The 23,771-nt window shown below is 35.6% G+C and overlaps 1 protein-coding gene across 6 annotated transcripts in view; it reads right to left on the bottom strand.

The window, feature by feature from the left end:
* The window catches only part of CDH19 (cadherin 19), a 91,932-nt gene that overhangs the window by 7,527 nt on the left and 60,634 nt on the right, over nucleotides 1-23,771 (bottom strand). For 5 of the 6 annotated variants that reach the window (XM_026842954.1, XM_026842953.1, XM_026842959.1 and 2 more), the window contains 6 exons: nucleotides 21,828-21,947; nucleotides 21,035-21,199; nucleotides 20,132-20,316; nucleotides 18,635-18,888; nucleotides 15,520-15,656; nucleotides 7,370-7,491 (listed from right to left, as the gene is read on the bottom strand). In XM_026842954.1, the coding sequence (XP_026698755.1) occupies nucleotides 7,370-7,491; nucleotides 15,520-15,656; nucleotides 18,635-18,888; nucleotides 20,132-20,316; nucleotides 21,035-21,199; nucleotides 21,828-21,947 (983 nt within the window). The remainder of the gene's footprint in view (nucleotides 1-7,369; nucleotides 7,492-15,519; nucleotides 15,657-18,634; nucleotides 18,889-20,131; nucleotides 20,317-21,034; nucleotides 21,200-21,827; nucleotides 21,948-23,771) is intronic. The other variant, XM_026842958.1, reaches the window with a different exon arrangement.

Raw genomic sequence — 23,771 nt, 5'->3', positions numbered from 1 at the left:
TTTTTTTTTTTTTTTTTTTTTTTTTTTTTTTCCCCCAAGGTGAAAAGTATATCATTCTACATTTGAACAAATCCCTCTATACAAAACCGATTTTCTTCCAGCCCACAAACACATTGACATCATTCAACTGATATATTGTAGCTTCAGTAAGTGAGATATGGTGACAAGTTCCTGTGCTGAATTGCTGATTCTGGGTATTATACCAGATTGATTATGAAACTTTTTAGCTGCTTTTTCTCAAGAAAGCAAAATAGCCTTCATTTACAAATATGTCAAACCAGATAGTCATTGCAAGATAAAATAATAATAAAAAAGAGTTATAATTCAAAAGACTATCTTTAATCTCTGTAAATAAACAACCACACTAGTTAACAATCTTTCTGCTTAAAAAGAGCCAATATTTATTATTTTGATCACAAAATATTTAATGATGTGAACATCTGCATGTATTTGTGAGGTGAGTGTCCCTGCCGATCAGGAGGAAAGTAAACTTATGTAAGCCCACCAATATAAAGAAAAAGAGAGTGTCCAGTTTTGAACTTGGGCTCTATTTTCAGCCATCTCATGCCCTGTAGGTATTTTTACCCAAGAGACTTGAAGCCTCAACATTCCCCAAACCAGAAAGCACCTGAATGCTACAAGCGGTGCTTTAAAAGCAAAGCAGTAAGTCAAGAGAAGTGACTACAGGTTTCCATCTATGCTTTTGAAAACTCTTTCCTGATTAAATCATTTTTCAGTAAAAAATCTAAGACTTCAGCACACATTATTTTTTCTTTTAAAGCAAGCTAAGTTTGATGAAATCATCATAGCAGAGTACAAAATGTGGTTTACACCCCAGAAGCTTTTTATTCTTAGCATTGTTCCCTCTTTGTATGTCAAATGTATTTCAAATCTTTATTTTCACTCTATGAAAAAATGAGGGCCCTTGAGATTTTTTTTATTTCCACTAATGAGAGGAGTGATATACCTGGTGCAAGTGTACAAAGGATGAAGCTTCTTGGATTTTTTTCCCTTTCTTCAGAGCAAACAAAATAGCTAAGGTGATGCAAATACAGGTAAAGGCATACAGGTCAAGAAATAAGTGAAGAGCAATAACTGATCACTAATATTACCTTGATAACAAACCACAGGTTTCATTTTTATAAAGGAATACAGTTCCCAGAATATGCTCAATATGAACAGCAGTAGAGAACAAAACTATTCATCCAGTCTAAACCATGAAAAATGGCACATTTTCATGAGAATATTCCACCATATACCTTAATAAATTAAAAACCACTATGCTGACCTTTGTTGACAATTTACTGGTAGCATCTCTATGGCTGCAGGTGAGAAAAAGCTTTGTATAGATGTCTGTCTGTCTGTACAACTCAGTGTCTGTCAAGCCAGACCGAATATGCAGAGTAACATAGTAATATACAAAGACAACTTGGCCACATTTAATTTGGTCTGGTTTGCTTTGAATTTAGCTACTTAGTAGAAAAGAATTACCTATCTACCAAAAAAAGAAAAACAAACCAAAACCAATCATTAATTATAGATGTAATTTTTAGACTTGCAGTTTTCATTCTGATTAAGAGTTATTTAATCAGATATTAGCAATGTCTTTGGAAAGTATATTTTTAGGTGTCTATCATGTTTGGAAATCATAAAATTATTCCAGTTGTAAAGCAGATACTGTTTTGTTATTTCATTATTAACTTCTGTTAGTTTAGATACAGAATGTATTTGACCCCATGGATTTTATGTATATCTGATCCAATCAATAAAATTCTGAGGAATATGTGGCTGACTGGAAAAAAAAAAAATCTTCCCTTGTTTTGATCTGTACTGTGCTGTTCTACACAAACCTAAGACTCTTATGGTTATTCCAGACATATTCACATGCCTTTAAGAATTCACCTTAGCAGGGGAATATTTGGAACATAAGGACAAGTCAAACCCTTATTGTTTATTTCTTACTGTATCACATCCACTAAGATTCAGCAAAACTCAGACGAGTTTATAAAATATTCAGAGAGCAATAGTCAGCTCTGATTTTGCTGACTCTAAATGAAAAATCCCCCAGAGAGAAGGAAACTTTCTCTTTTATTGTACTTTCCTAGGCTTTTGTACATCTAATCTAGGAGATTCTAGACTTTCACCAGGGAAACTGGAATCACAGCCTGAAAAACTGCACTTATTACTTGTGAGTCGAGGTTAAAAAAACCCTACATTTTAGTGTGTAAACAGAGAAAACAGAGCAAATGATGTGTTGTTTTCTGTAAGGTTGTATCAGTTGTTGTATTGACTAGACTGAAATTTAATTGCTGTAAAATTTCTTATTTCAAGGCTTATTAATCTAGAAGTTTTAATAATCCAGCAGTCCATTTGAAAATGTATATTTCTTTAAAATTAAGATTAATTCACTTGATTTTTCTTGAAAAAAATTATTTCAGTTCATGGTGTGTGGGCCTCATTTACTGTTTCTTTTCAAACACACTGAGACCAGTGCTGGGAACAACAGGAACTCCTTTAATCAAAGGTCAAAAAATATATGTCCTGCTATACTCAGTTTCCCCATCCATCTAATTAGTGGGAACTTTCGACTAGTAAATGTCATCAGTGAGAGAGTCTAAAATATCAGTAACAGCTCTGATCCCTCATTGATTGTTTTGTATGGAAGAGATTTTCTGTAAACCCTTCTGGACTGACTGCCTAGCTGGGTGTTGTTTATCTTACAAATACCAAGTTATGGAGTAGTTGACTGCCTAGTAGTCGATGAAAATTAACTGAAAATTCATTTCCTCAACCCAAAGTGGTTTCACTGAACTGGAATTATGAAGAAGTCCAGAGGGAAAAATAAAACTCTGTTACAGTCCTTTCTGTTTGTAAGAGCTTTCTTTCTACCAAGTTCAACTTAAGGCATAGACTGTCCATCTGAACAAGTACCACTACTATTAATTTTGATGCTACAGTACTCTGAGTATATAATTTGGAGTTCTTTGTGCATGCTTACATACCCAACTATAGTGTTACTATTTCAATTAGACAGATGGAAGGAAGTAGGAACAGATTTGCCACTTCTCTCTTTCTAGTTTAGGGTTTTTTTTTTGTATTGCTTTTCCCCAAATATCCTTCAGTAGGAGTTCTGTGGTGGTTTATAGGATGTAAGAGATCTGATCACCCACCTGTTCTGGGAGTGCAGAACTCATGTTGTTCAAATTGGCAGAGGTCTTAAAAGGAGTAGAATTTTTCTTATTGATTAATAATCTTTGATGATCATCAGAGTTTAGTGCAAGTAAAAGATTCAAATGATCATTACTATAATCAATCCCTGCATCTTCCAGGTAGACCACCTACCCCAAGACCAAGGTTCCCCTTTTGACTGCTTCTATTACTTTTTTGAAAAGTAAATTGGCACAATATTGATCTGACTTCTCAGGGTCTACTGTAAGATGCTTCTGCTCAGATATAAATAAAATGGTGTATCTCTCAGCAAAGGAATAATGATCATAAAGCTCATGCCATGACACTTAGGTGCCTTTTACATGTGTTTGTATATGCTGATAAAATCTTCCTACCTGTTCCAGATAATGTTGTAGAATCACAGTCTGTATAAAAGGGAATTTTCCATCGGCTGCTATGTCCACTGTTTCAAAATGTCACAGGTAACACTTAGTGCATCTGCAAGGGTAGCTTAGAGTAAGGGCCTGCTAGAATATATGGTGCTTTCACAGCTTCACCATGTTTTTATATTCTAAAGGATGCTTTCAACGCTTTTCTTTCTTTTTAACTTTTTTTTTTTCCTTATCTTGACTACTCAGATATTTTTTTGTAAATGATGAAGAGAACGTAACAAGGTGAAATAAAAAAAAAAAAATGGTTTATTAAACTATCACATTTCCTTCTCTATCAAAAGTCTTTTTGCATCATGATTTGTTAGAAAGGATCTGTTTTATCAAACTGCTCATTTTTAACACTAATTGTATACCCCTAGAACTTGGTTAAAGGTTTCTCCTATTTTCTTCTGTCAACATTTTATTATGTAGAGAAGTAATATCAAATGAGTATTCTTCAGTTTCACTGTAACTGATCATTATTTTATTAAATGCTAAGTACTAAATAAAGAAATCTGGTTTTTTTCTTACCTCTAACTGAAAGTGCTCTGCATACATTGTCACTTTTTTGAATCTAATAAAAATTACTAAGCAAGCTGCAACATCAAAGTAACTTCATACGTGATCCCCAAATTACAGAGTCTCACAATTGCCAGTATAAATATGTGTTAGAGAAGATAGCATCAATTCAGAATGTATGTGTGTTCAGTGTACCTTGTCTTCAACTGAAATCTGTTTCCTGCGTGATATGAAGAAAGACCAATATCCACAAAAGGGCTGAAAATGCCATGCATACAAATAGGTACTTTCTGAATGGTCATCTTGTTTATACATCAGGTAAGATACTTGATATAGATTATGTACAACTTTTAGGCTGCAGTTTCAGGGTGAGTTAATTTATTAATTAATTGGGAATTAAGCTTTCTGGGTCAAATCCATTCCTGCTGAGATGTCTCTAGTGTTACATTTGGGACAGATTTTGTCCACTGTGTTTTCTGATCATTTTTATAGAATATTTCCTCTAGAATTCAACGGTTTGTAGTTACCATACACATACATAAAGGGTAACTAAAAAGAATTGATACCATATTGTGGTCATCATTTACCATGTCTTCATACAGTTATAAAGTCAGAAGGTGTGATTGAAAGGGAATCATGGGTTTGGATGCCTTATTAGTATTGTTCTATTTGATCTGATACTAGCTATAGCTGTAGTAGGATAGCAGTCTATTTTATATAACAATTTTCATGTTTAAGTCATTTTGAAAATAATGTATTTAATACTAGTGGTGCAGTGAAAGTGGTTTTTCAATGTGGAAAAGGAAAATTTAGTTGTGGTTACTATACAGCTGGCTTTTGGATTATAGGACACTACAGAATTGTAACATGAACTGGATAGTGAAAAATCCCTCCAAAATGTCTAATAAACACAATGAATGGATTTTAAATGGTGTCAAAAAACACCTATGTATTTCCTTTACATCCATTTTTATTGCTATATTTCAGATTATAGTCTCACAGACCAAAATGTAATCCCTTGGTTTGAATGTCTTTTGGACACTAAATTAAACATGTCCATAACTCTGACAAAACCACTCTACAGGGTCACAAAGATCAACACTCATGCAATAAAAATAGACAAAGAATTTTTGATAACCTTTCAGAAAATCCCAAACTTCTAAACAAGCCTTCTCTAGACTGAAGCTGTCATTAACAGCCTATGAGTTTCAATAATTAGGACAACAGGTAGTTTTATTCATGATGTGTTTCACATTCTTCATCATAACCTAGTATACTTTAAGGCTGTTTAAAAGTAGCTTAATTAACACATGACTCTACGTTGCTTTTATTTTAAACCAGACACCAAGGAAAAGTCACTTGAATAATACCATTTGTTTTTTGACAGCATCTTTCCCTCTGCAGTGTCTATCCTTCCTTTCTCTCAGAACCTATAATACCCGGGGACGCAAATATATTTTGGAATACCCCGTGAAAGTATACACAACTCAGCTGAGATCAGGAAGGGGAGTGAATTCCAGAAGTTCAGAACATCTCTGAGAATATCTCTCAGCATATAATTTCCAAATAAATGGGTATCTACTTTAGACATTGAAATGTGATAGAGTATCTAGACAAACTTTGAGCTCTACTCATAACATGTAAGAAGATTCTTGAGCTGTTTGGAATTGATTGCAGAAATATGGATAAGAAAGAAAACATATGTCATGTCACGATTAAGCCCTTCAACTGCTTAAATTGATTGTCCTGAAATGTGAATTGTGTTATTCAGTAGACAACCAGGCCATTTATAAAATAACTTTTGAAGCTTTTGGCTTCCTGCTGATGAAAATAAAGAACCTTCTTTCTGTGAAAAAAAAAAAAAAAAAAAAAAAGAATAGCACTGAAGGAGATACATCAACTATCAATTCTGTTTTAATTCATAAAGATTGAAAAAAAAATTGTAAACTCTGACTGTGACAGTTATGCACTTCAGTAGCAATTTCCTGTTGTTCTTCCTAAGATCTTTTTTTAATGAGAAGACTGTTTAACATTATTGTCATGGTCTCCAGAGGCTAAACTAAAGATGCCTGTGACTCTCAAAAACCTATAGTAATTAAAAAGGAAAAAAAAAAAATTAAAATCTAGAGTAACATTTTGCCTGTCTGTAAAATATCTTGCTCCTTCTTCATTCAGATATTAAAATATTAAAGAGGAATAATTTTGTATCTTATGCTCAAAGAGTTTATTATTATTGTTACTACTATTCTATACAGTGCCATTTTCTCCAGTGATTCTCAAAATACCCAATATATATATATATATATATATATATATATTCAACTGTTATTGAAATGTAGCCAATAACAGGTTAGCATAAAGATGTTATTTATCAGTAGGCAACTATAGAATAATAAAAAACTTGAGAAATAAATCACCTAGTTTTTATATTATAGGTAAGTCCAAAACATGGATTATAAATATCCATTTATAAGCTTCCATATTTAATTCATGGTGCCTTGAAGACAAGGAACATGAAGTGGCATTTGTACTTTGATCTGACAATGTGTTACCCAAAGATCAAGAGAAATGGCTTGGTCCAAGTACCTCTGAACCAGAGGTAGCCTTTGCAAAGGCAAAAACTACCAAATGCAGAACAAACCAACCAATTGTTAATAAAAAACATTTATAAATGGATGGGGAAAATATATAAAGAAAGTGCTTTTGCTACAAAGAAAACTTTATTTAACTGCAGACTAATCAAGGTCAAAGCAAACCAAGCTGGTGTAAAAGAGAAAGGCTCTGTGATTCAGAAATCAAAACAACAAAATGTTTGATTGGAATCATCACAAATATTGAAAAGTTCTCTTTCATCTATCCAAAGACTGTATTACTGTGGTGAAAAAAACAGATTTTTTTTCTGTTTATTGTTTTTGGTTGTTGCTTTTTTTTATTGCTCATTTTGTATCCTTTCCTTTTTTTTTTTTTTTTTTTTTTTTTTTTTTTTTTGAGAGAGAGAGAGAGAGAGAGAACTTTGAATATCCTGGGTTTCCTCTTGCAGTTTTCTTTTAGACTCCTGTGTGGATCTTGGTGTCATGCTTATTGCATAATTAAGAGTTTAGGCTATAGAACAGGATTACTTAAGAAAAATGTAAAGCTGTAGAGGAAAGTGGGTGGAGGAAAATGGAGAGTCTACAGTGTACCTGGAGGGTTAGGGTAGCTGACTGATGGACCACATTTGCCTGGGGGTTAGTTAGCTCCTTCACACTTACCTGTCCAGAAACTGCATTTTCACAAACAAATGTTTCGTAATATCTGGGGAATTCTGGTGCATGATCATTAACATCAAGAACTTGGATATACACATTTACTTCTGAAATTTTTTCAGGATTTCCTAGTGGTTAAAAAAAGACAGAATTCAGAAGTTATAATCTACTACTTTTAAATGTAGGCATTAGAAAATTTTACTTATATTCTGCAGAGAAGAAAATGGTCATCAAGACTTATAGACACATTTTATACTAAATCTTTTTAATGAATTCAAATATATCCTACACATACAAAGAAGGATTTGTTTTTTTCTGGAGTTCTGTTTACAAGAAGTGGTGGGTTTTTCGTTTGTTTTTTGTTTGTTTGGGGTTTTTTTTTGTTTGTTTGTTTTTTGTTTTTGTTTTTTTTTACTAATCCATCACATTAGATTATAATAGTATATCTTATAATACATAAAGTTATCTAATGTACATTTTTTTATCTATTCACTCATTCATTTATCAAGTCAGAAATTGATTTAAATGTAAGGAATAAAATCTGATCTGTAGAAATTAAATGAGGGATTTTGTACGTAGAACAATTTACCATACTAGTTGTGTAAGGGTATGTGGATGGAGTTTCTGCTCCTCTCAAGGTATCTGGTAAAGGACCTTATTCAGTGCAACAGGAGTTAACAAGAAAAGGAGGAAACCATAAAGAAAAACGTAAGAGGGACACAATCATGAGGGACAAATGATAAGGGAGGAGGTGATGGGAACCAAACCTAGTCAGGCATATTAATTGATGGGGGCATGTGAGAGTGTGAGAAAGCTTATTCCTGTGAATTTATCAGATTGGAGACATTGTCAATTGGGAAATTGAGTGAGAAAAAGGGCAAAACCCCCCAAAATATACCAAGACACATACCTGACAAAGCAAACATGGTGACAATTACAAGAAAAAAACCCTCATGATAATTGATGGGCTATCCAGAAACCACAGGGCAACAATTCCAGGTAGATCAGCCTGAACTTTGCCACTGGTAAGACTATAAACCAGAGGGACTGCAGACCCAGAGCGGGGTTGGGATCAGTGCAGGTGGACACACCCATGGGGGACGTGCAGAGAGGAACAAAGAGGGGGCAGACAGAAAGGGGTATAACATGGCTAGTCAGTACGCTTATCTGGCTGACCCCTGTGCCTGGTAATTCATATCATCTTATACCTTATTAAATCTTTTCTTAGCTATCTCTCTGCATAATCTCACTCTTGATCATTTAGTGTGTACATGTGCTTCAGGGACTAAGTACCAGCTACTGATGAGACCTCTGTGTGTGTGAGTGAGAAATGGTGCAAGCTACTGGAGTCAAATAGGGATGTAGGCGACCCTGGCCTATGGTGCCAGCTACTGGACTGGGTGGGGAGTGCAGAGGACAAGTGTCTATCTTGCCCAAATTGGTATTGGGTCTGTGTGTGTTTTCACTAGCAGGCTTTAAGCTGGACTCAACAGTGAGTAGGGGGTCCTTGAGTCCAGGTGAGGTGCTCAGGGGGGGCACTTGTGAATGTGGGGTGCATGAGGGATGAGTGTGTGAGTGCTGTGTGTTTGCCAGCAAGCATAGACTATGGACTAGATGGTGAGTTGGGAACCCATGAAGCAGATAATAGGACCTGGGATCCAGGCAGGGGTGTCAGGCTGACAGAGGCTCCATGCTGATGCTGAAGGGATACATTAGTGTGCATGTGCTTATGAACCTGGAGAATGATGTGCGTGTGCCTGCACTAGTGACCTTCTACCTTTCCACCTGAGGAGAAGGAAGGGATTTGGCTGTCCTTATGGTTTATGTAAATCCTGAATGCAGGTGCTACTGAAGGCAGCACCTTGTCTGTGGCAGTCTGTGTGACCTGCCATCTTAGTGTCTTCTCTGTGTGTGTGTGTGTGTCTCTGGGACATGTGCTCAGCTTTACTACAGGTTGAGTCTGCAAACATGAAAGCATCAGCCACATCCCTTAGCCTGGGCAGAGGCCTCAGGTCCCTGGATACCAGGCTCATCTCCAGCAGCTGGGCAGGAGGGTCCAGGGCTGGAGTGCCTAGAGGATGTGGCTGCACTATCTTACATCACTTAACATCATAGATACTATAACAATTGGTCACAGTCCTTTAAGAAATTCTATTGCTCTTCCTCTTCTTCAGTATTTTAAAATGTTGAAGCTTTGGGTGTAAATGTCACCAAAATTCACATGCTTTAAAAATATTTCTGCTACTACCAGGCATGGAGTATCAGTGGACACCGATACCCTACCCTAGCCAAGTCAGAAAGCTGAGACTTTGAATTTGGGACAACAGAGTTGTTCTATCCACTGGTCTCCAAACATGTATTTGCGAAGAAGTCTGGTTTTGCCCAGGCATGTCTAAGGCATTACTGATGACAGACTTCATAGACTGAGCTTATAACTTTGTTCCAAATATTAATTGTACAACAGGTTTAATTCATATGCATTTTGTACTGCTGCCTCTGTTATACAAGCATACTTTATTATTGTGTATATCTAAAGCCACTTTATTACTTTGGCTTTAGATGTAAAAACTATGTCAGTATGGCTTATTCCCATACAAAAAAGAAATAAACTCTGCTGATACAAGGCACTTTTTTCCTGCATTTACACAAGGTTATATTGCTATAACTACCTCACACAAGGAAAAGCCAGACCTAACTACGCTAGTTTCATGGTACAAAATTTGTATGTAGACTAGGCTGAAAAAAAAATTTTATGTAATAAAAATGTTTATGTCACCTGAAACTAAGTGAAGGAAGATCTGCAGCTACAGTATTCATCTGACAAAACTGGCTGTTCACAGTTTGGATTGGTGTGTCTTTCACTGGGTGAAAATTTGGCTGGATGATCAGGCCCAAAGTGTTGTGGTGAATGGACTTAAATCCAGTTGGTGGCTGGTCACAACCGGTGTTCCCCAGGACTCAGTATTTGGACCAGTTCTGTTTAATATCTTTATCGACAATCTGGACAAGGTCATCAAGTGCACTCTCAGTAAGTTTGCAGCCAACATCAAGTTGAGTGGGAGTGTCAGTCTGCTTGATGAAAGAAAGGATCTACAGAGGGATCTGGACAGGCTGGAGCAATGGGCTAAGGCCAATTGTATGAGGTTCAACAAGGCTAAGAGCCAAGTCCTGCACTTGGGTCACAACAACCCCAGGCAACGCCACAGGCTTAGGAAAGAGTCTCTGGAAAGCTACCCAATGGAAAAGGACCTGGGGGTGTTGTTTGACAGCTGGCTGAATATGAGCCCGCAGTGTGCCCAGGTGGCCAAGAAAACAAATAGAATCCTGGCTTGTATCATAAATACTGTGGCCAGCAGGACTAAGGATGTGCTTGTAACCCTGTACTTGGCACTAGTGAGGCTGTACCTGAAATACTGTGTTCAGTTTTGGTTCCTCACCACAAGAAAGACATTGAGGTGCTGGAGTACATCCAGAGAAAAGAAACAAAGCTGGTGAAGGGTCTAGAGCACAAGTCTTATGAGGAGCAGCTGAGGGAAGTGGGGTTGTTTAGCATGGAGAAAAGGAGGTCTGAGGGGAGACTGAAAAGAGGTTGTAGTGAGGTGTCAGTCTCTTTTCCTAAGTAACAAGTGATAGAACAAGAGGAAATATCCTCAAGTAGTGCCAGGGGAGGTTTAGATTGTTTATTAGGGAAAATTTCTTCACCAAAGAGCTGTCAAGCATTGGAACAGGCTGCCCAGGAAAGTGGTGAAGCCACCTTTCCTGAAGGAAGATGTAGTAGTTAGGAACATGGTTTAGTGGTGGACTTGGCAGTGTTACGTTTACAGTTGAACTCAAGGATCTTAAAGGTCTTTTCTAACCTAAATGATTCAATGATTCTGTGATTCTATACTAAATACCTCTCAGAAGTGCTTTGCCTATCAGCACATGGAACCCTCACTCACATGGCATAGCTCTGAGAAATGTCTGCCTTCCCCATAATGTAATTTATTCCTCTAATAGGCAAGAAGGTTCACTGCAACAATAACATTCACATTAACTTGTTGGGTTGGGTATGGACCATGGTGAGGACATTCTTCCAGTGAATAAAATAATCTTCAGACATTACAGGAATACTAAGTATCTATAAACCTAAATATCTATCCATCTGCTCTATCTAAACCAAATTATGCCACTCACAAGAATATTCATTATATGTGTTAAAATGTTAAAATGTGCTTCATGATGGGTGCCGGTGTCACTGCTTCTGACTGTTCAGAAGTCCTTAAGGCATTTTCTTTAGTCAAATGGACCTTTAAGAGGAAAACATAACGTACTCCTTTCTGCCTCACTTCAAACTGTACAGGTTTGGTTGGTTCTTACATTGCTTTTTTAATGTATAATTCACTAGTTGCTTGGAGCAAACATTTGTTTTCTTGGATCTTATGGAATCTGTGCTGATAGCTTTGAGACTTTTGCCAAAGGAAATGGCAGTAAAAACAACTACCACAGAGATAAAGGGCTAGATATTCAGCAGTTTCACATTGCTATTCCTTCTGTGAAATCATTAGAGCTGTGCTAATTTACCAAAGCTTATGATCTGTCAGAGTAATATTAAAAGTATTTATTTGTGGGATGACATATCTCTTGTTGATTCTCAACATCCATATAATACAATAGGCAATGAAACAGTGATCAGCTTATTTTTTAAATATACAGGAAAAGTAGCACAATTTCCTCTTAGAAATAACACAAGAATGTAGGACTTACTTAACCTCTTTTACTTGTCAGAATCTGATATGTGGGGCAGAGATTTGGCTGAATTGGCATTGTAAGGAAAACTGTAACACTTATTGCAAGGCTGTGAACACCTTTGGTGACCTCAGTCGTATACAAAGTTGCATGGGAAGGACCCAGCTGCCTTGGCCTATTTCTAAATTGCTTGTTTGTGAGATTCATGGATACTGTATTGGCTTTAAAAGCTACTTTTTGCTTGCACAAACATTTAGATAGCACCTTTCAGCCTAGAGCTGTCATTCACATCTGTTTTCTTTCACCAAATTATCCTTTTCTAATTTATTTTTGGTAATAGTCTTGTTTCTACTTCCTTACTGTATTTGGGTTGTTGTGTTGTGATTGTTTTGTTTGTTTCTGTTTTCCTCAGTATATATTTAAATGGCAAGAAAAAGCATTTCTCACATTGCTGTTCGAAGATAACTGTACAGAAGTTTTTAATTTTCCTGAAATCACAGGTGGTTTGTTTTGGGAGAGAGAAACACTTTACAAAGACACTCTTGGAATCAGTGTCTGGTAAATATTTAGTGAAGATTTTGGGTGAAGCAGAATATAATTGGGAAAGATGATAGGCAACACTTATTTTGTCTTTTATCCCTTATATGGAAAAATAGTTTTTAGAATTTATATACAACTATTGCACTCATAGCTTACATTAGGTTAAAGATCTTTCAATGAGTAGAAAATTTCTTTGTTATAATCTTCATGAGAGAGATCAGAACTTGAAAAACAAGGTCTGAAAGAACAAGATACCATGTGCAATAGGATGGATCAGTGTGAAGAATTAAGCCGATGTTTTAATTACCAGGGACCAAAATTAGTAACTTGCTTATTTTGGAGCTGTGTAAAAAGAAAAGCAATGTCCATCTCTAGAGAGAAAGTAGAATTCAGTACTTGCAGGGGATTAAAGAAAGCTTAACATTGTCATCAGCCAGTAAAAGGAAACTTGTAGTATTGCTAATAATAACAGCAACAATAACAATAACAATAGCTATTATAATGACAATTTAGGCTAAATCAGATTTCTTTATTCCTAAGGGAAATGAACCTTTTTTTTTTTTTTTTTTATTTTTATTTTTATTTTTAAGGACTAATTTAAAAAGTTAGAAGTCTGTCAACAGAAATACATATGACCAAAGTGAGCTGACAATTAAATATTGAATTGATTATATGGTGCATGACAGAAGACGTCAAAGACCTGTAAGTTCTGTAGTCATGTCACAGGTCTGGAACCTGCTGAGAAAGGACATCTGCAAGACCCAGCTGGAAAAATAACTGCTATTTCTTGTGGGTAAGTTTGCTTATGACTGGTATTGCACTTTTCCAATGGGCGTATAGAGAAATGAGGATCAAAGTAAGCTCAAGCCAGTTGTTATCATTGGGAATTTTTGTTGCTCATCTGCAGTTCAATATAGAGAAAGATGAAGCAGATATTCCTCTTCTAAATTAATAAATTGTCAGTCAATCTTCATCTGACACACTTAATCAGTGTTGAGTAAAGCTGATGAGGATTTCTTGCTCTCATGCATAGTTAGAATGCTCTTGTTTATGCTTCAGCCTTGTGCTAGGTGGAAGCTGATGACAACCAAGTAAAAACTGATCAAAGTAAATTTGATTTTTCTTGAGCTAGAACCATGTTAAGCATAAAGTTGAATAAGACAACACATTGAAGGTACCAACCACTTGCATTTAAGGTCCAACGAATTAGATCTACTTCTGTATGCCTTTAAAACATGCTATATCAATGGCATGAGGATATCATGATCCACACCACAAGTCTGCAATAACAGAGACAAGCTCCTCTTACTAATCTCTGATCCCTGTCATTGCAAAGGAGGGAAGAGGCTTGTGTCCTTTATGAATGCTCGTACCTCAGTAGGCCTGTAGGGAGGTTACTGTTGTAATGCAGTTTCAATATATGTCTCAGCTGCAATGAAAATCTTGTGTGGATGGCATTTTGATTTGGCTTCAGTGGAGCCACAATGTCATCCACCGAAAGTCTCATACACACAATATATGTTATGACTATATTTCATGGAATAAAATGTTACTAGTTCATAATATAAATCATTTCAGGTATGCCCAGACCAAGGTGACCTAACTTCAATGCTTTTGAATACAGTGTTATAGACAGTGACCTTATCATCATTAAAGAAATAAAGAATAAAAATATGAAGATAATGAGGGCTCGGTTTCTCTACAATAACTTTCATTACTGTGAAAGACTCACTTTCTTTTGCTGCAGGAGACACTTTTCAATTGTAACATTTGGTTCTTTCCTATTTTATTGTTTAACTAAACAGAAAATTCCAGACCAAAATCATCCTGCTGTGTTTCCATAGTGCTATTCAAGACATGACAAAAAATATGCCAGAGATCAATTTTACCAACACCTGCCAGCTGCCCAACAACATGAGAAGTAAAATACATTCACACTTAAAAACTCACAGAGAAGATGAAAAATACTATCAATTTCCAAACACAAAATAAAGACTTCAGTGAAAATCCTACTGACTGTCACATATTAAACTTCTAGCAGTAATATTCTAAATATATGTAGAAATGCTCCTTTTTAGGATCAGTGTAATTTATGAATACGTGCTTAAATCATTAATAAATAGAATTTAACTGACATTCAGATTTAAAAAAACACATGCTATTTGGCAAAACCTGTCTGATTTATTGATTTGACTCTAATTTCATATGTTTGTTTGGTTTTTTTCCTTCTGATGATGGATGTGATTAGTTTGTAAATAATATCCCAATAAACTTGTTAAACTGCCTTATAAATCAATAGCTATTAATTTTCTAGACTGTTGTCCCAGAGTTAGGGAAATCGGTTCACCAAAAGCACAAACAGAAGCAATTTGCATTTGACTTTCAAACCAAACTGACAGGTGAAATCTATCTAAAGGATGCTTCACAGATTTAATTGTCACTGAAGAGAACTCTAGCTGATTTAGGCCTTACATTCACAATTAATGAGCCACAGGTTTCTGACTGGTGTTAAATTAGACCCTGGCTAATTTCACACTAGTCAAAAATCTGGTGTGAAATTAACCAGGGTCTAATTTAACATAAGATCCTGCACTGCAGGAGCAATTCATATGCTTCAGTGTAACTTGAAAGCGTTAAAGTCTTGATCTTATTACAATTTCCTTTCTTTTTTTATAAGGCCATCTTTTATGAAAGAGCACAGGACCTTGGAGCTCAAATACATTCCACTTCTATTTAACTAATCATTTTAATAATGCTCCTTAATGTAGCAAGCAACAGTAATATAATGAGAAAGAAGCATGTTTTCCCAACTTAAAAGAAGGCATATTCAGAAGATAATTACAGTTCACAGTACATAAAACACAGCATTCCTTAAATTTCTTACTCACTTGTTTCTGTGGCTGTAACAGTTATGTTGTGCCAAGAAGCTATCTCTCGGTCCAGAGGTTTAGTTGTAATGATTGTTCCATTGTGTTCATTGATGCTGAACAATCTCTTTAAATGCATGCCATGGACAATAGAGTACCTGCACCAAAAAAAAAAAAGTAAAGAGATTCCCAAATAGTGAAGTGTTCCATCAGAGGCAAGGACATAGAAAGCTATTGTCAGCTGAGAAAACAGAGTTGCGCATATATACATATAAATGTGTGCTGCAACAACTCAGAAATGATGAAAAATGTACACTTCTAAACATTTAAAATTCACTGCTGCCAAGATCAAAGCTCTTCTTTTTATAAAACTAAATATGTCTCAGATCTATATTAATGTGAACTGAATCTGAAATGCATTATTCATTCTTACTTCTAAGTCAGGCTCACAGCAGGTGAATGACTTCGTTGAAAAGAAACAGCAAAAGTGCCACTTGTGAAATGAATAACACTAACAGCTAAGTGGAGGTATAATGACAAATCTATTTTATCATTGCTGACATGCTCTGATGCCAAGGAAATGGGCATTATAAAGAAAGACAGACAACTATCTGTAATGAAGTGACACCTAGGCAGGGTACAAAATCCTGAGCAGGGGATGATTACAAACGAGTCCAGTGTTCCTGAGTCTTCACTGAAAAGGCTCTGGATGCTATGTCCGTATGTGGACATGCACATGTGACCATACATACATACCATTCATTGCAATTGTTAAAGTCTAACCACTGGTCATAGGCCAGAGACAGACTGAAAAAGACACCAAGAATATTGGCTCAGATAGAAAGGATATTTACCAACATCCTTCCTAACATAAAAAAGAAAGACTATATGTCATAGTTCCTAGTGGAGTTCATGGAAATTAAACCTGTTTGAAGACATGAAAGATTCTTACCACTCTAGTTTGGAATTCCTACATGCAACTATTCCCTCTTTTATTGTACCTTTAATTGTACTTGACAAAGTCTTTCTATCTCTTGTTGGCATTTAGGACTCCAGCTCAGATTACTTGCCAGTATTTGGATGACTCTCTAACTTGTTATTTATATTTACATTTTGTCTGTTTTGAAAATCAGTCAGAGGATAAATCAAGGAATTTTAGGGATTTACAATTCAATTTCTTAATTATATTTTTAATGTTAGTATTCCTCATCCTCTGAATCCGAAGTTGACATTGGTGTTGTGTTTTGTTTGGGGTGTTTTTTGTAATCTGATTCTTGATAGATAATTTTCAGAAAATCTATGTTGGATATTTTTAGTCATTTTTTATTATTGATGTAGTGAGGTTTTCTTGCATGTATTTTTTTACTTTGTTTGAAAACTGGGGTTCACAAGGCAGCACAGCTGGTTTTCTATATTACAAACAACTGCTGGCATTTATCATAGCAATGTTTTTAAAATTAGATTCATATGCATGGCACTTAGCCCAGTAAACATATCTTTAAATCAGAAGTGACATAACCTATTTTTTAAAAAAATGAGTGATGCAATATATGCATCACTGTTTTGGGACTATGCAGACATATTCACTTTGTAGCAAGGTCCATCAAAATATTTCAAACTAAGAAGTCCTATATCGGCAACGTGCTAAATGTTGTGCAGGAGATGTTGCAGTCATCTAAACAAACCACAAAATGTATACACATACATTTTTTTAGGGGAAAAAAAATGTACATGTATATTTTTATTTATTCTTATTTCATTTAACCTATGACTAGCTTACTAAACAGTAAATGAATGCAAAACCATAACAAATGACCTTGCATTGACTAAACCTCTGAAGCCATGACTATAGGTAGCAATATATATCCATATGTATATATTTCTGCTATTAGAAATTTACACACCATAAATTATTTTGTGTCTCATTCACAGTGAGTTTGTCTAGTTTGTCTGAATTGCATAGTACACAGTGACATCAAGTAAATCAAGAAGTTATTTTAATTATAAATCCCATGTTAAAGATTAATTACCTGTTTTCTCCCTTAAGAGACAGAAAAAAATATTTTACAAAATTAAAAGCCTGAGGGACTCTATATAATACCTCTGTGGGCAATTGTGGTAAATTTTTGTCATACTGAGCTGAGTGGAGCCATGCATGAGCCAGCAGGGCCGGTCTGTATCTCCCTCCCAGTGATGAGTCCATTTCTCCATATCTCCAGAAGTTATTGGGAACTGGGGGAATTGGAACACCTTCAGGCACTTACAGGTTTGGCTGTGATGCCCTAGCTCTGCTGCAATACAGAGCTTCTTCTGGGTCACAGTTTAAAATATTATGTCATCTCAAAGGTGCAAAAATAAAGCTCATTTATTTACATTTTGGGTCAGAGGTCAGAATTTAACCTCCTGTGCTGGTTTTGGCTGGGATACAGTTAATTCCTTCACAGTAGCTAATATGAGACTATGTTTTGGATTTGTGATGAAAACAGGGTTGATAACACAGAACGTTTTAGTTATTGCTGAGCACTGCTTACACAGTGTCAAGCCATTTTCTTCTTTTCATGCCGCCCTGCCAGCAAGGAGGCTGGGGTGCATAAGAAGTTGAGAGGGGACACAGGTGGGAGAGGTGGCCCTAACTGACCAAAGAGACATACCATACTGCATGACGTCACGCTCAGAAATAGAACTGGGAGGTTCTGCCATCGTTCAGGGAGTATTGGTCATCTGGTGGTGAGCAATTGTTTTGGGGTTTTTACATCACTTTTTTTTTCTTGGGTTTGTTGTGGTTTTGGGTTTGGGTTTTTTTGTTTGTTTTTGTTGTTTTTTTTTTTTTTTTTTCCTTCATGGTTTTCCCCTTTGTTTCTTAATTTTCTGATTATTAAGCTGTTTTTATCTCAAACCATTAGTTTTCTCATTTTTACCCTTCTGATTCTTTCCTGCATCCCAATGGGTGGGGGATTGAGTGAGCAGCTGTGTGGTCCTTAGCTGCCTACCAGGGTTAAACGCCACCACCTAGAATAACCTAGGCTATCACAAGAAGAGCATGATTAATCACGAGACAAGTTAAGGAACAGAAATAGCTTTCAGAAAGCCCAACTACATTTATATTTGAGGCCTGTTCACATTTTAAGTTAGGTACCTGACTGGGCAGTCATCATCATCTGGATCTCTAGCAGTTACAACACCCACCAGTGAGCCACTCATAGCACCTTCAGCAATCTCCATCACATAGTTATCCAAGGTGAAAACTGGAGGTTCATCAGCATCTTCCACATTGATTTTGACAATGGTTTTGTCTTCAAATGGTCCTTCTTCAAGAAAACGGTCATCAATATACCTGTTTACAACTTTTGCTTCAATACTGTATCTCCTCTTGCTCTCATAGTCTACTCTCTGTTAAGAAAGAGAGTGAGATGGGAAATATTTCTTTCATTTGAATTAAATACAGTTCAGTCAGTGGAGTGAGATTTAAGACAAAATAGTGCTACCCTTCTTTTGGGAATGTTTCAAATATAGTTACTTCTACGATTTCTTTCTTATGTTAAAAACACTAAAATTAAACTGTTATGCTAATTGTTTGCTTTCACATGTAAGCTAGCCTTAATATTACAGTTAAACATCACTGTAAAAGAAGTATTCCCATAGAATGTCAGCCCTAAGAAAAACAATTTCTTTTTTTAGTACTTTTATTTCCAACATAGATGTAACCTTAGTGAACACTATTCTTTACTCTTAAATAAACAGTGAATCAGTTAATCTGTAGGGGTTAAGTTGAATATGTTAAAATTTAGTCTGTAAAGGAAATAAATTCCAGAAGGCAAAAATGAGTGTTTAATAAACACATAGTTATATTACTATTTTAGATTATAATTAAAAAAAAAAAAAAAAAGCTAAAAAAATACCTTCATGAATTATAATAAATCCAAATAGAAAAACAAAAACACAACAAAAAAAACACCAAAAAACCATCAAATTTATTGCATTCAAGTTCTGCAGGGTCCTGGATTTCACTAGACTGTCAAACTCTATCATCATTTCAGATGATGACCTAGATAACCCAGAAATCTTCCTATGTAAGTCCAAAATGAATTACACAGTATCAAAGCCTCTTATAGATCTTAATTCATAAACTGGTGTCTTTCTGAGTGTATTTAATGTCTTTTCAAAGCTATGTCACATCAAAAACTCCACTGTCAATATATCTAATACTGTTACACATTCTGGCTTCAGTTAAATTTAATAGGAGGTGTTGGAAGTGAGGAAATATTGTGTACAATTTATTGATAAAGTTTTTACAGATGATGCACAGAAGATATAGAACATTTTTCTCACAATGGGATACACTGTGTTGCACAGCTAGAAGTAACATAAAGATACTTTGATTGCTACTATTGTATTCAGCAGTAATAGGAATGAGTTAAAAAAAAAAAAGTAAACAGAAAAAAAAAAAAAGCATGTTTCTTTTTATCCCCCAATATCCCAATGAAATCACAATGCCCCCCCCCCAAAAAAAAAAAAAAAAAAAAGTAGAATCTAAAGCAATAGGCCTTTTGTAAACATCTACCTTGCTTGAGGAGGTTCTTTCCAGTATTTAGAGATTTAAAAAAAAAAAAAAAAAAAGTTTCTGAGATCTCACCTTTTTTAATAAGATAATTCCTTCTTGAGTCTCATTGTTAGTAATGATGTCAAAAGCATCTGAGCTATCTCCTTCAATGAAATAATTCATGGCTGCATTCTCCCCTATGTCACTGTCTTCTGCAAAGACTTTGCCTACAGTAGTTCCCACAGGAGCCTCTTCAGAGACATTCATATAGTAGAGTCCTAAAGAAACAAATACTGGTAGAGTTTAGTGAACTGCCATGGTTAATAAATGCTGTAGCTATGATGGCCTGAGGCTCTCAGAAAGTTGGGGAAAGTCCCAAACTTTTATTAGAGCAATGGATCTAATCCAACTATGGATGGATCTTGGGGACAGGGAATGTCAACCTTTCCACTAGTGAGTCCTCCTCTCTCAGCCTCACTTTAGTGTAAAGAGGGAAGGAGAACCAACAGGGTGAAAGAACAGTGGAGGGCAGCACTTCCCAACTGCATTTCACTAGTTCTTCCTGACAGCCCAGCTAGCAGCTCTCACATCTGCTAAAAACATCATTTACTACAACTTTTACAGTACCTGTCAGCAAAGAATGAAGAGAGGATAAAAAGAAAGAAGGTGAGTGAAAATGCTACTAAACTTCCCATTGCCCAGATTTTAGGCTTAGATAGAGCAAACTATATGGAAAGCAGTTTAGTAAGTAATTTGTCTCCAAAGCCTAGTGATAAAAATATCAGGCTCGAGGTATTTTGTAACGATAGAATCTCTTTCCCTCCTCATTTCTGAGCTTTTGTGGGGGATTTTTATTTCATTTTATTTTTATTTAAATTGGTATGCTGCAGTCAATGCACAGACCTGTTCTGAAAAGACCTACCAGTGAACTTAACAGAAAAACAGTAGATCTAAATTTCCTCAAGACTTCAACTACTGTAAGTAGCCTATACTCACGCTGTTGAAATTTAGGTGGATTGTCATTGATGTCAGAGAGGTTGATGGTAACAGTGGCTGTTGCTGAAAATGCTCCTGCTTGCCCAACCATATCTTTGGCTTGAATGATGACCAAATACTGATCTTTTGTTTCTCTATCCATTTGGGAAGCCATTCTGATGACCCCTAAAACCAAAAAGTATAAGATAAGAACATATAATAGTCCCATTTTTTTCTCAACATCTGATCTATGGATATAAAATGGATGCAGCTAACATTGAACATGAATTTACGTTGTAGACCAAGCATAGCACAACTGTCCTAATACTGGGAATCAGTACTCATGGCAACATCAACACTCTATGACAGATCCATTCTGCATAGTTAGAGTTCTGGGGAGAAAAATGCACTATATATCTTCTCTACCATATATAAACATCTTTCTTCCACAGAACTCAGGATTTTGGAGGGATGTCACATATCTGTGGTTTCTTCAACATAGGAACGTCATCTAATGAGTTGCAGAGCTGTTAACCCAGAGGTGTTCCTAAGTCCATTTGTTGGATGGGGTACTCAGAATCCAACTCCTTTCTTTAGCAAGATAATTTGTTAAATAAATTGTTGATTCTGTGGAGAGAAAGAATTTCTACTTCCTATGGGAAATAATTGTGGGGGTTTTATCAATCTAGAAAGATGTACAACTATCGGGTGGTATCAGTTGATCTTTGTATTGAAATGAAGGAAGACATTTTTGCTTGCATCTGTTTTATGTTAGTCTATGAATGTTTTAAAGTTACAAGATCATTTGTAGTACCTGTCTTTGGCTCCACAGAGAAATAAGGCTGTCCCTGAATGAGACTGTAAAGCAGACGGGCACTATTCCCATAAGAAGGATCATCACCATCTGTAGCTGTTACCTGTGTAACTGAAGTACCTCAAGGAAAAAATAAAACAGATTATGTTTATTTTCTTCGTGTATATAAACGTAAGCTCTTTAAAAACCTTTTAACATACCAGTTATATTAGCAAACAGTCCTGAAAATTTACAGGAGCAAATAGCACCTTCTAAAATTCATCACTAAAAAGGGAAAATATTTCCTCGGCAACTATTCTTGTTGCATTCAAATATTCAATGAAAATAAAAATAGATAGCATATCACTTTTCAGCACTATATGTTTCTTAAAATACTACATATCGTATACCTTTTTCTGTAATTTCTGATATGTGAATGGAGTATAGCAAATTGTTTCTCTCCCCTTTGTATATTCTTCAAAGTATTTCCCATGGGAACAAGAAAACTCAGCTACTTTATCACCAGTAAGCCCACTGGCGATAAAGAAATTAATTGTTAGCAAGCAAAGCATCCAAGAAGTATAACAAGGCTCTGATAACATTTTTCATCCTTGAGTCTTTAATGAGCCTGTCCCAGTTCAAGAGTGACTGCAGAATCCCCTGTACAAATACACAGCAGAATCAATCTGCACAACTTAAATTTATCTCTGTCTGGAAGCTGGTTATATCCTAAACAAAAGATTGACAGCAATCTCATGGAACCATCAGTGATGATTGTCCTTTAAAAGAAAATATTAATGGTAGCACCATTTTGAAAGATAATAATTATTTTTTGTCTTTTTTTCCTCACCTAGTTCTGCATAAGAACACAAATATCACTTCTCATGAGGAACAGCAGGAAATCAAGCTACTTTCTAAAAATTTCTGGCATACGTTCACATGGTTGCACCTGCTTAACAATAGAGTTGTACAATTATGCTGGAGGAGAAAAGAAGAAACGAGGGAGTGCAAACAGTTAGACCAAAACCACCTTTTTTTGTGACAAATTCAAATTTTATACTTATCCCCAGTAAAACAAATATATTCATTTCTAAGTTTTCTAGCACTTCAATAGTTCTATTTTTAAAGAGAAATGAGGAAGGTTTTCTCATGTAAGTACATGCTGAATGACATATTTTCATTATTTAAAAAAAAGTTCTTGCATTTTCTCTCAATTTATGCAGCAGCACTTCAATAGATTCCATAATGCATGTTATCTTCTCTCAGAGTGGAGTTACACTAAAATGTTATTAATTGCCACCAACTTTTGGAGTTATATGTCCTTCAAAACACACCTACAATACCAAACTTCTGGCATTTAGGTGTGTATTAAGGGTGCGCATAGATTTGTACACATATGTACTGTTCCCTATTGCTCTGGAGAAATTTTTAAGACAAAATGACAGATTAATATTTCATCAGGACACATGCATGCTTCAGAAATAACAGTATTCTTTAATAAGACTGAAGGGTAAAGGAAATATTCAGCTACAACACTGTTAACTTGGATTCAGCTGTAGTCTATGGAAACTGTTTGAACTAATATAGGAAACTAATCCTATAAGAGAATTTAGTACGACTAAAATGTAATTTCTTTAAGAAAAAGGAAAAAGAGTGCTAGTTAGGAAGGGATCAAGAACAATGAATAATCCAAAAGGTACATTCTGTTATAAATGCCTTTTTCTACTAAATATAACCAAGTGTTCACAGCTATGTTTAGAAATGGACTTGTTTACAGCATCATATTTAATAAATCAGGAATAAAATCTAACATGTATAGGACTGCAAAGTTATAATTACAGCTTTTGTGCATCTCGCTCATTTATGGGTAGATTTCTTTTCTACAGTTTCTAAGTAGTAGAAAGAAATGTTGAATGTTAAACCAGAATTTGCTGCTTCTCTAAGCCCCAGCCTACATTTCTGCTT

Source organism: Athene cunicularia (genome assembly GCF_003259725.1).
Source record: "Athene cunicularia isolate RWA chromosome 2 unlocalized genomic scaffold, athCun1 chr2_part1, whole genome shotgun sequence".
NCBI classification, from domain to species: domain Eukaryota; kingdom Metazoa; phylum Chordata; class Aves; order Strigiformes; family Strigidae; genus Athene; species Athene cunicularia.
Note: the sequence above shows the minus strand (reverse complement) of the source record. Positions and strands in the feature narration are given on the sequence as shown.